Source organism: Scylla paramamosain, chromosome 44 (genome assembly GCF_035594125.1).
Source record: "Scylla paramamosain isolate STU-SP2022 chromosome 44, ASM3559412v1, whole genome shotgun sequence".
Classification (NCBI taxonomy): domain Eukaryota; kingdom Metazoa; phylum Arthropoda; class Malacostraca; order Decapoda; family Portunidae; genus Scylla; species Scylla paramamosain.
Window position 1 is genome coordinate 5,146,412 of NC_087194.1, and position 13,603 is coordinate 5,160,014.

General features: G+C 39.2%; 2 protein-coding genes across 3 annotated transcripts in view; both read right to left on the reverse strand.

Moving 5' to 3' along the window:
• LOC135094059 (sepiapterin reductase-like) overlaps window positions 1-6,549 on the reverse strand; it is a 31,491-nt gene extending 24,942 nt beyond the window's left edge. The window contains exons 1-2 of one of the 2 annotated variants that reach the window (XM_063993804.1): window positions 6,488-6,549; window positions 7-195 (exon numbers count right to left, since the gene is read on the reverse strand). In XM_063993804.1, the coding sequence (XP_063849874.1) occupies window positions 7-195 (189 nt within the window). In that variant the 5' untranslated portion in view covers window positions 6,488-6,549. Of the gene's footprint in view, window positions 1-6; window positions 214-6,487 lie in introns of both variants that reach the window. The other variant, XM_063993805.1, reaches the window with a different exon arrangement.
• A 558-nt stretch (window positions 6,550-7,107) lies between these two features.
• LOC135094194 (sepiapterin reductase-like) lies at window positions 7,108-12,881 on the reverse strand. Its single transcript, XM_063994049.1, has 5 exons — window positions 12,726-12,881; window positions 11,388-11,576; window positions 10,699-10,901; window positions 9,471-9,705; window positions 7,108-8,636 (listed from the first exon to the last, which is right to left on the reverse strand). The coding sequence occupies exons 1-5, from the start codon at window positions 12,819-12,821 to the stop codon at window positions 8,469-8,471; spliced, it is 891 nt and encodes a 296-aa protein (XP_063850119.1). The 5' UTR covers window positions 12,822-12,881; the 3' UTR covers window positions 7,108-8,468.
• Between the last annotated feature and the right edge of the window lie 722 nt (window positions 12,882-13,603).

The following is a 13,603-nucleotide window of genomic DNA, read 5'->3' on the forward strand; positions in this document are numbered from 1 at the left end:
ACTCACCGTGATAGCGGGATTAGCCTTGGTGACCGCGGCCGCCGTGGTGGCCAGGCCCTGCTGGGATCGCGCCAGGCCCAACATCCGGGAGCCCGGGGGCAGCAGCGGGGCCAGCTCGGTGCAGATCGCCGCCCCGAAGCCCTGCGAGGCACCCGTCACCACCACCCACCACGGGGCGCCGCCTGAGTCACTCATCTGTGGAACATGACAAGGCTGGGCTAGTTCAGGGCAATGCGCGTGAAGATCCAGCAGCATCAGACCTTTTACCTCATACGTAAAAAAAAAAAAAATCCCTTACCTCTTACATAAAAACAAAAAAACAAAACGATTTCACGAGAGAGAGAGAGAGAGAGAGAGAGAGAGAGAGAGAGAGAGAGAGAGAGAGAGAGAGAGAGAGAGAGAGAGAGAGAGAGAGAACAATTAGAATTAGAATTAGAATTAGAATTAGAACAATTAGTCTTAAAAGGAAATATTTGATTTGTTAAGTAAATATTGATGGAAAACGTATATTCAAACTGCATAACTTATAAGATTAAAAAAAAAGTCGCTTCCGCATCGAAAAAAAAAATAACTGCATCAAAAACATACACAAAACGATCCACAAAAAAAAAAAAAAAACAATATCCGCATAAAACTATCTACATTTAGAACGCAAAAGAAAATATCCACAGTAAAAAGAACACAAAACAATATCCATATAAAAATAAAACCCTGAGAAATCCACTTTTGCATCCGCATTCACACACTCCGCATTTCAAGCCAACCGATGCATCTCTCACAGCCCGTCGAAGAGACAGTTCAGTTTATCCTTTCTTTCCACGCATACACACGTGCCACTGTCATACAAAAGCTCGTATTCAGAAACTCTGCTCTCTCACCAGAACTATTTTCCAAGGCCAAACAGACAATTATCCGCGTTCTCAAGACTGTTTCTCATTCTAACAATGTAGAAATAATAAAACAGCCTTAAAAAACCCGTGTAGCTTTAACTAGAGCCTTTTAAATCCAGTGGAGGTGCGGCGTTGAAGTGTTTCATAGTCATCCTTCATAATTATCCTCACTGTGGTCCCAAGATTTGCCCTTGATATCATGTGCCTGTGTTGCATCATGCCTGATGAATATCACACGGACGTATTGCAATCGTCATCAAAAGCATTAAGAAGCTTTTCTGTCTACTGACGTACGAAAGTAGCTACCTATCTACTTATCTATCTATATCTACCTACCTACCTATCTATCTATCTATCTATCTATCTATCTATCTATCTATCTATCTATCTATATATATATATATATATATATATATATATATATATATATATATATATATATATATATATATATATATATATATATATATATATATATATATATATATATATATATATATATATATATATATATATATATATATATATATATATATATATATATATATATATATATATATATATATATATATATATATATATATATATATATATATATATATATATATATATATATATATATATATATATATATATATATATATATATATATATATATATATATATATATATATATATATATATATATATATATATATATATATATATATATATATATATATATATATATATATATATATATATATATATATATATATATATATATATATATATATATATATATATATATATATATATATATATATATATATATATATATATATATATATATATATATATATATATATATATATATATATATATATATATATATATATATATATATATATATATATATATATATATATATATATATATATATATACATATATATATATATATATATATATAGAGAGAGAGAGAGAGAGAGAGAGAGAGAGAGAGAGAGAGAGAGAGAGAGAGAGAGAGAGAGAGAGAGAGAGAGAGAGAGAGAGAGAGAACAGGGACAAACCAGGAATTCTTCATTTATTGAAGTTGCAACGTTTCAGTTACACAGAAGGCATCATCAGAAAAAGAAGAAAAAATAAAACATCATTAAGTATAAAGTCCTAAAACAAAAAAATTAAAACAAAAAACACTTAGGTACAGGCAAAGCAAAATGAGAATGCAAAGAATAAACAAACGGCAGCAAATGAATAGTGGATAAGTGAAGCGATGAAAAAAAAAAAAAAACAATACAGACAAGTAAATAACTGTGCTAACGTAACACAGCTTATAGATACCAATGTAGAACAGCAATAGAATAAGGATATAGGAGTGCCAGACAACAAACCTTATATTATGTTCTAGCTGAAGGAGTAGCGAGGACTGACAAGGAATAGCGTTGTGTTGCGGCCTCGGAACCCAAAACTCCGAACCAAGTTTATAACAGATATAACTATGTTGATGACAATTCGTTATTTAATTCAGGTTTCAAGTGCTTAACGTAAATAGCTTCTAATGTTTTTTTTTATGTCTATGTGCGTCAGCTTTATGTAATATGTTAAAATCCTTCTCCGAAGATCGTGTGTGTTCTTATTGTTGAAAAAGTAGGACGAGCTGTTTGTGTACGTATCGAGTTACCCTTATGTTCACTGACTGTGTGTTATATTCCTCTTGGTTTCTCCAATACATCGATCCTTACAACTCGAAGTAAATTCATAAATGATGTTGGAGATAAGTCCAACAGGAATACTGTCTTTAAATAAAAAAAAATAAAAAATAAAAAAATAAAAAAAGAGGCAATAATGCACGTATTAGTAAAAATAAAAATAAACTTGGTGTTATCTGGGTATTGTGCTTTCAGTATGGTAATGAGTCTCGTTCTAATAGTATAACTAAGATGGCCACAGTATGACATTTTTTTTCTTGTATCGCTTGTGTGGCTAAAGGAAGACGGACTAAATTTGCTTTCTAAAAAAAAATGTAGATAGTATTATTAATAAAGTTTAACGGAAATTCATTATTAGGGAAATAAGTTCTTAAAGTTAATTTCATGATCAAAAGCAAACCAGCTTGAAGATATTGTGTAGCAGCGGTATAAGAGGGTTTTGATTACATTAATCTTAAACAATCGAGAAATAAAAGATATGTAGTTAATCCCCAAGCCTGTGAAGGTTGGTTTGCGGTAAACAGCAATCTGTAGTTGATTGTTATTGCAAGTCACTATTACATCCAGAAACGTGATAGAACCATTGTTTTCAGTGTCACAAGTGAATTTAATATTAGGGTGTTTATATATATATATATATATATATATATATATATATATATATATATATATATATATATATATATATATATATATATATATATATATATATATATATATATATATATATATATATATATATATATATATATATATATATATATATATATATATATATATATATATATATATATATATATATATATATAACTGGATTGCACGAGTCACTTGCCCCTTCAGGAGAGAAAAGAGAGAACTGAAGATTAATTTAAACTTTTACACTACAGAAACATTTACGAGAACCTAAAGGCAGCACATAAATATAATCTAATAAGTTATGCACTGATGAGGAAAATTTGTTTGTCACAGAATTCTACCAAGAAGTTACGTAAAAAAAAAATCATGGATGAAAAAAACAAGTAATTTAATTAAGTATTCGTATTAACTACACGACTCAAGTCTTGTTTCATTCATTCCTGCTTCCTCCTGCCCGTGCATCACCGTCCAGCTCCTGATGACGACGTCCTCACCTTTTAGTGTGACAGGTTCATGTGGCGTCTGTCCCTTTACCACATATTCATAAGAAAATAAGGGACGCTGCAAGAATACACCAAGCCTATACGGGGCAGTCTCTGCATGAATGAATCCTCCTTCATTTTTTAAACTTGCTAACCTGTTAGAGGCACGATTGGTCCTCGCAAAACATTACATTAAAACACTCAGTAATTAGAAGATTCGAGAATGTGAACGAAAATAGCAGTTTAAATAGGCAGCCTAAATCCTGACTTTGCCCTCAATGCACAAGACTTCACACTCGCTCTCGCCATTATTCTGTTCATCTCACTAATTAAAAAGTTAACCAGCATCTTCACTCATCATTTTCACTAGTAAAACTGAAACTTTGCCTTTCTCTCCCCTCTCCCGTTTCAAGAATGGACTGGAAAACTTTTTTTTTTATTTTCTAAATAAAATTTGAATGCTTTGCTACAAATACAAAGCTGGTTTGCCGCATTGTTAGTCATTTAGTCTAATTTACACTGAAACTTAAAAATCTGTCTGAAACACATCATTCATATGCAAATCTGTGTTAGAGTATCGTGCCAAGTCCCTTAACTGTCGTAGCTTACGTTTCTATAAGCTATTTTAACAGGTTCATTTCAGACTGTGCATGACGTGGGTATGGGCACCATTATCGACTAAACATGTGCAATCTCCCTTCCTCATTGTTGTTACACGCGCCCCGGCTTTTCATTGTTACAATACACACCACCCCTCTAACTATACACCCACACATGCGCGCACACATACACACCCTTCATAATCTATACATTCCAACACGTACGAAACCCCTTTCACACACACACACACACACACAGCTTCATCCTCTCACCGTCTCAAACACACTTACGTCGTGTCCTTTCACTCTTTCCTTATGTCTTTCCATTCCTTAATCCTAATCTTCCACAACCTCCCGCCAACTATTCATCACCTCACCGCAAATTATTCACTGCCATGCTATCATACACTATATACTTTAACACAGCCTCCTCGCCTCAATACACACTGCTTCCCCAGTTATCTATTCATCTTAGTCATATTTCCTTCTTACTGTGCGGTAACAGTAGATTTCACCTCTACTGCAGCTAGTCTCTCATACAGTAGCTATAGTTTAAGGTATAAGTGTATTTAGGAGCTTAAGGGTTTGTTGTTTGATAACTACTTTGTCTTAAAACAACTAAACACTAAACTTAATTACTAGCCTACCACACTAGTCACGCCATCAGATCCCATCCAAATCCTATCCTAACTCAATGCCTCCTTACCATGCCTCACTCCTTATCACGCCCGTCTCTTTCTCGTCATTTCATCCACTCCCTGCCTTTCCTTCAGTCTTTATACTCCTCTCTTAATTACTTGCCTCTCATTATTTCTGCGTATGTCTATTTCACTATTATCTCTCTCTCTAGCGTCCCCTAACCTCTCTTAGAAGTCTTTGTTGATTACCTCTACCCCATCGTTTCTTTTCACATTCTCAAACGTTGCATGATATCTGGTTTTTAACAGTGGAATTGTTACTAAAGATATACAGGGCATTTCCATCACTCTAGGGAAAGTTCAACAAGGATTATGCATCGTGTGGAGAGATAACTTACCTTTAACACCCCCCCCCCTATAATACCAATGAAAATACTCTAGAGAGCCTCATTTCAAAATAAGAGTCTTTTGCCGCCGCTTGCCGTCTCTCTCTCCCGCCCACGCAGACAGCCGCGCTCCCAGACTACCCAGACATTCCAATATTCAGGGTTCAGTGGCGTCAGGTTTCGTCCACACTCTCCCAACACTCCTCTCCTTTCCCTTTCTATATCCCCAGCCCTCCTCCTCTTCCTCCTTCTACTCCTCCTCCTCCTCCTCCTCCCTCGTTTCCTTCATTCCAGTTCTCATCCTCTTCCTTTCCACCGTATTTCTTCCCGTCTCACCACCTCTTCCTGCCTCTTTCTTATATCTTTTTCTTTTTCACTAAATAGCTTTCCTCCTCCTACTTCCCTAATCACTTTCCTTCCTTTAAATCTCTCATGTTCCCTCTTCTTCCCTTTTCCTCTCTCCCTTGCTCCACCTTTATATATATATATATATATATATATATATATATATATATATATATATATATATATATATATATATATATATATATATATATATATATATATTATTTTTTACCAATTCTCTTCCTCTTTCCCCAACACTCCCCCTCCCCGGTCCCTCCCCTCCCTCGTAACCACTTGTTGACAAATCTGGTTTTCCAGCGGGTTCACTTTTCCTACCATTAACGGTGCAAGGACTGGTTTTCATTAGTTTACAATTAATTTATTTGATTATTGTCTGAACTAGTGAAGAGTCTTGTCCTGTCTTGTTTTCGTTCGTATGCTAATCACATTGTATAACAATTTTTTTTTTTTTAGGGCTGTTTGTATTGTTAATTACTCATCTTTTGTCACACTGAGTTGCTTGTTTGCGCTCTCTCCCTCTCTCTCTCTCTCTCTCTCTCTCTCTCTCTCTCTCTCTCTCTCTCTCATTTGCCAGGGTAGTTTCTATCGTTGGTTTGACAGGTATGTTGTCACGCTTGTTTTTGCTCTTTTTCTCACATTATTACGGTTTCCTAAAGAATCTTGTTCATTCACATTTCTAACATTTAGTGTCAACAATGAGAGAGAGAGAGAGTCAAATCAAATCACACAGATGTCTCGATACAGCTAATCTTCCCCCAAACCGGTAGGGGGGAGAACGAAGGTACAATTTAACATCTTACCTCTGACTCCCTCTCCGCTCGAAGGTCGCGGGAATACTGATTGCCGAGCCTGAGAACTTGAGAAGCGGTGTTGCCGAGAGAGGGAGAGCGAGGCGGCGGGTCAGAAGGGAGGGAGGGAAGGAGGGGGGGAAGGAAGGGAGTTCCATAACTATCGTTCAGAGAGAGAGAGAGAGAGAGAGAGAGAGAGAGAGAGAGAGAGAGAGAGAGAGAACCCCGTTTACTTAACAAGGCGACGCGATTGTGAAGTCATAATTACTAGGAATTATACAAGTGGCCACGAGTGAATCTTAAACAGTAATAATATCCTGATTTGGCTGTTTAACTCATCCATCAACCACCCTGTTAGAAGAGAGGGAGGAGAAGGGGAGAGGACGATAAGGAGAAGGAGGAGGAAGAGAAGGAACAACAATAACAACAACAACAACAACAACAACAACGAAGAAGAAAAAAATGCTGACAGAATAAAATCAATACAAAAACCAACATTCTGCTCAGCTGCACAGTGGGAAGAGCAATACAAACGTGCTGTAATGAAAGATAATGACCTGTAGTGATTTTTCAGAGGTGTGAATATTTGTATTTTCTCTTTTTTCTAACTGAACAGAATTAGCAGACGCATGCATGGATGTACATTTTATTAGTAGCTCTTTCATCCACATAATCTCTACAGTTCTCTCTATATAATTCACAATATCATCGTAACTTGCTCCAAACTCAATTTTCTGCGAGTCAAAATTATCAAAACCAAAAATCGTCATAAATCTCCCGTGTCTGTCAGCTTTTTTGCTACTGTAGTTATCTGTAAGTTTATCATTGGTGTTAAGTGACGGAATCTCGGATGGCGATATGAAACAACATGAAGGAGAAATAATAATGTGGGCGACTCAAGACAAGCGATATTTGAGTAGGGTCACTCCCTTCACCACCACCACCACCACCACCGCTCTCCTTCCACCTCACGTGATATCTTATCGAGTTTTATCTTCACATCTGCATTCTTTCCTTCCCAACAAATCCAGATACGTCACCACTAGGAATGCCACCAAGAAGCCTTTACTTATTTATTTATTTATTTATTTTTTTTTTTTATCATCACTGAGTCTGTTCTTCGCTTCAGGGTTTATCAAGTCTTACCCAGCCTCATGATTGTAGAAACACACGATGGTAACTGTTCGTCTTCTTTCATTCGCATACAGTACAAGAGATGTGTAGATACAACATGCCAGAACGAGAAGCACAGGCGACACCAGACTACATGATAGGTGAGAATGAAGGAAGAGGCTGGTTCAAATGATAATAATCTCTAGTCCGGGAGCAAAAGTAAAAAAAAATAAATGTTTGTCTTCTTTCACTCACATACAGTGCAAAAGATGAGTAGATAGAGCATGCCAAAACTAGAAGCACTGAGAACAGATCAAACACTGCAGGAAAGGAGGGAGGAAACTGGCTCAACTGACAATAATTCCTAATCCGAAGCAAGATAACTTTTTTATGTTAGAGGGATACTGGCCAAGAGCAACGAAAGAACGAAAAAAAAAGCCCACTGAGGTGCCAGTCCCTGAAAAAAAGTACAAAAGAATAATCTAAAATCAGAGGATAAGTGTCTTGAAACCTTCCCTCTTAAAGAAGGAAATACAGAAGCAGGAAGGGAGTTCCAGAGTTTGCCAGCAAAAGGTATGAATGAATGAGGATACTGGTTGACTCTTCTACTAGAGATTCCACAAACTCACCAGTAAATGGAGTGATAGAGAAAATAAGGAAAATATCAATTGTGTGGCTGCCGGGACTGTGTGGGGAGGCAAGAGATAACTTTGACAATATCAAGAATGTGATATGCCAGATATAGAGAATAAATTTTGATTGCTGGGTGCCGTTTTTCTTTTCTTGTTTTTTCTTTTTGATACAAGCGATGTCGATATAAATGGCAATCTGTGGAGAAATCATGCCACCAATACTGTCAAGATTAAGATCAAGAGCGACGTCAGACCTCAAAGAAATCAATGTGCTCGCCAGATTTGAATTCATCCTTCTGTATGATTTGCAGCAGCTTCTTGACCGAGGCGTCGCAGGGAACCAATTTGCCCTCCTCCTTCATGGACGACATAAGTTTGCGGAGTTCTTCATCTCGGGTGAGGGTGCGAGCCTTGACCTGGGGAGTAGTAAGACCCTCAGTGCTTGCCACAACGTGCAGTGAAAAGGGATGATAAAATGACAGGAGTATAATGATGGGACAGTCTATGACGCCCAAAGTCAACTGAAGTTTTGTGTTTAGAGTAAAAAGAATGACAATAAAATGAAAGGAATGTAGTAATGAGACAATCTAGATGGCACAAAACTCACTCAGGTCTTGGTGATCAGAATAAAAAAATGATAATATGATAATAAGAATGTAAGGACAGGACAATCCAGGCAGCCCAGAATCCAGTCGGGTGTTGTTCACTACTTGCTGCCTGATTGGTAACATGCTGGACTTTCGACTATCAACTGTCCTATCCCTGTCGACGACCTCTCATGGCCAGCTCATCTCATCATCAGATAAATTTCTCAGCGCTTCCATGATGCTCAGAATGGGGCAAGACACCGAGACATTAACCATTTCCCTACGATATGCAATAATTCTCGACAGTAAAGACAATGTAAGAAGACTTTATAAATGTCTCCAACAAGGAAAGGGATTAAAAGAATAGATTTTGCAATTTATAGCCAGTGCAATGTTTAGAGGTGACTAGAACAAGAAGAAATGTCTCAAAGTGGTTAGTGATTCAGGAAGGATATGTCAAATAGCACTGAAAGGTTTAATGCGAGGACGGGATCAATTGGCTATGAGTGACCATAGCCTTGCATACAAACCCTGGAGGACGCGCAGGGATTCGACTAAGACACGTTACCAATCAGGCCACTAAAAAAAAAAAAAAAACATGCGCACACACATGTAGGCCTACTATAGCATCACTGAAGAACCAAGAACACCCCCTCATCCCACCTGCATGTTGGTATCCAGAGGCCCCGGAGCATAGTTAAGCACCCTGATATCTGGGTACTCCGCAGCCAGGACCCTGAAGAGCATATCCCTGCCAGCCTTGCCGGTGCAGTAGAGGCCCCAGCTCTTGAAGGGCTCCACGGCACACAGGGAGGAGACGTGGATGACCTTGATTGTCACTTTGCCGGGCAGCGTCGAGATGAGTCTCATGAAGGCAGCGTTGAGCAGGATCACTGAGCTGCAAGGAGGCTGGCTTAGGCCCGGTTTACACTACTCCGTTCTTACGGATTCCGTTTCCGTACACTGTCCAAAAATGACGTCACCACCGTTTTACGTTCGCGCGACTGCAGTGGGGACCGGGCTCCGTTCCTGCCTCCGCTTGAACGGACGCCGTCGACCGGAAGAGATAAATCAAGTTTAAGTTTGTACGGAGGGACGCGCTGTGTTGCATATACTGATATTTTGAATGTTCTAGGTATGATACTCAAATACATGAAAATAAACGTTATTGAATTACAACTTTGTAATGTAATAATGCTATATTGAAAATTAAACATTTTTATACCGTGGAAAGTGAGGAGTGACTGGGGTCCTAGTAAGAGGTGAGGCAAAACCGCAAAGCATGTAAACACAAGCACAAGGATGGCCTGGACAGGTTTCAGTCTAACTAACTGCAGAAACACAACAGACTTCAGTCAGTAGCTATGGTAATGACAGTGTATTAATAACTGACAACCAGACAACCGGAAAATACTATCATAGCCTCCCTCTCCATCACACCGAGCATTGATAGAGCCCCCACCGTGCCTTGTAGGATTCACTAGCGTATAATTACTTATGTTTCTCTACTGTTCAATAAATGACACTCTTTTCCACCCCACTCATTCTCAGGGATATTTTCATAGTTTTAGTCATACTCTAACAAGGATTTAGCATCACTGATGAAAAAATACCAATGGCAAAGTACCCATTTCTGTAGCATCTGGCAATAACTCCCCATAAAAGACCAAAACATTTAACAATATGTGAATTTGGTTTGATCTTGTTAATGTCAGTTGACGGTGAGGTCAATTGTGTGACTCAGAGTGGATATTCTCTTAATATTTAAGGGTGACAAGCAATGAACAAGAGAGTAAATATAGAAGAATATGGAAGCTTCCACCATCAACCCTCAGCCACACACAAATACACACACACACACACAATGTATGATCAGAAACACGCAAATCACCCAATGTTGAGGTTGAAGTAGGAGGAAAGGTAGGTAGGGTCATCCATCTCGCCGAGGTACTTGAGGGCGCCCAGGGAACCGGCGTTGTGGAAGATAATGGCCTGGGAGGGCGGAGTGGACTGGTCTGCCCCGAGGTACTTCTTAAGAGTCGCCTCGAAGTCCTGCGTTGTGGCTGTTGAAAGGTCCATCACTACTGGGCTGAACTGAAGGAGTAAGTGAAGGGTGCTGCTTAATCCTCTTGACTGTCATGGCATCTCTTGTAAAAATTTTGCGTGGTGCGTGTAAGAGGAAGACCTGTGCCTCCTGAACTAATTCCAGTGTCTCTATCTAAACCATCACCTTTTCACGACAGCTTTAGATTTCCACAATAAACTTCACACAGAATAATGTACAGTGTACAGTGCCAACAAGAAAATAGTTAATATCATACTGATATACTCAGGAGCTCCTTGTCAGCTTCTCTATTTTCTCTTACCTATGATTTGAACTTTTTGAAGAGTGAGGTTTCAAGACACTTTTCTAATTTTGGATATTCCCTTTTGGCTTTACTCTTTGGTACAGGTGCCTCAATGGGATTTTTTTTTTTTTTTTTTTTGTCTTTGCAGTCCTTGGCCAGAGCTAAAAAAAAAAAAAATAAATAAAATAAAAAAAAAGAAAAAGAAATCATGGTACAAAGAACAAGAACTCACCGTGACAGCAGAATTGGCCTTGGTGACCGCGGCCGCCGTGGTGGCCAGGCCCTGCTGAGAGCGCGCCAGGCCCAATATCCGGGAGCCCGGGGGCAGCAGCGGGGCCAGCTCAGTGCAGATAGCCGCCCCGAAGCCCTGCGAGGCACCCGTCACCACCACCCACCACGGGGCGCCGCCTGAGTCACTCATCTGTGGGGCATGACAAGGCTGGGCTGGCTCATTTTACAAATCCTGACAAGGCTGTGTGATTCCCCTGCATAACACTGCACGAACTACACACCAGAGAAATAATAGCGTCATCAACATTCAAGTGAATATCATCACTGGAGGAAAAGGCAGGCAATGAAGAAAAAATGACGATGATAATGATAATAATTATTATTAAAGGGCAAATATGCTCTACTTAAATGTAAAGCAATCATATGAACCGCTACTCTTAAATCAGTACTGTAGTGGTGTGCGGATCACGGAGCATGACGAAAATAAAACAATCTGAATAGAACTACTGAAATGAAAGGAGTGAGAATCATAATAAGTCATTAAAAGAGAGATCATTAGAAACTACACCTATAAGTAGAGCAAACTGTAAAAACCATTGAAACAACCAAGGTGGAATGGGCGTGGTAAGACTGGAAGAGATATCCTGCCAGCTGGGAGGCACGTGGACTGGCACCCTGCAGGGGAAAGACCAGCAGGGAGACCTAAAAGACAGCTACACTGTGTAGAAAGCTTGGAAGGAAGAAATCTAACGCTGCGAGGAGGCAATGAACACAGATTACGTGAAGATAGAGACAAATGGAGAAGTTTGATAACGAGGCTGACGACTGACAGACGCCATCAAGAGCCCGACGCTTGGTGAGGAAGGTGACATGCTCCACGGCACAGTGCATCACGTGCAAGTGGCTCATTGATTTACTATTCACACTGCACAGTGACGATACACTGGCGACAATTTGTATTTGTTGGAAAAGACGCTTCATCTAAGTGGGTGAGTGAAGTGAATAGTTTGATTTATGCAATATATTTACAGTAGTATTTTGAATTTGTATTTAAAAAATAAAAACATTCCTCAATTTTTTTTTTTTAAATATTGGATTTTGGTACACGGCAAAATTATTAAAAAGTTCAGTATTTAGATATAAATTGTATTCAAATACGTATTGATATATTAGCCAAATACATAGCTGGCCATCTCTGGTCAGGTGGGGTAAGTGAATGAGTGCAGACGTAGTGTGTGTGTGTGTGTGCGTGTTTGCTGCAGCAGCAGCAGCAACAACAGCACTGCGTGGCGGTGCTGTGCTGCATGGAGGGGGACGCGACACGCGAGCAACAACTCACCTTCAAGATCCTAGCCGCGTGGGAGTCGGCGGGATACTGAGGCGACGGGAGACTGTCAGTGTCCAATTCAATGATTCCCCCCCTTTCAGAGCCCATGCTTTTTTTTTCCCCCTTCTTCTTCTTTCACAATTCCACAGACGTGTGAATGATCTGAGTCCACACAACTGTCTGTCCAGATGACTCCTGTAGAAACTTGTACAGTATATGGCTACTGTAGAAAGACTTGCAGTGAATCAGTCACCATCATCGTTATCACTACCCACATCCATGTTCACTGTGTCCCTTTCCCATCACAAGATGAGTTGCCGCACTTCTGGAGGCGCTATCCAGTTTTAGGTCATCTTCGTGTAACACTCATTGTCTTGCTACAGTTTCATTTGCAATGACGTAACCAGCCACTGATGACGCTTTGCTTTGTTTGGTTTGGATTACAGCTTGGAATTAGTTGTAGCAGTGCCAAACAATAGTCACTCATTCGATCGGTCAATCAGCTCTGTCTTCGGAGAACACACACTACACACAGAGACGAATGGCAGTTTGACAATGTTTCTGCATCATCAATGGGGGGAAAAATAACATCCATAAGAACCAGACTAACCAACTCTGTGAAGCAAATGACCTTAGGAGGGACCTTAGCTCCCACTCACCTTAAGTGAGTGGGACAGGTCATATTTACACACGTTACGTATGATAATCAGTGTGCCGTGTAAGCTCATGACTACAGGGAAGTAATTGCCAGTTCATTCATTTGTAAAGAGTGATTCCGCAGCCTGAAACACTCTCTTGACCATCAAGATTGTCATTCTTTACTTGCTACCACAGACTAACAGTGGGAAGAAAGAGGATAGGAGAAAGAGAAAAAGACGGAGAAAGACAAC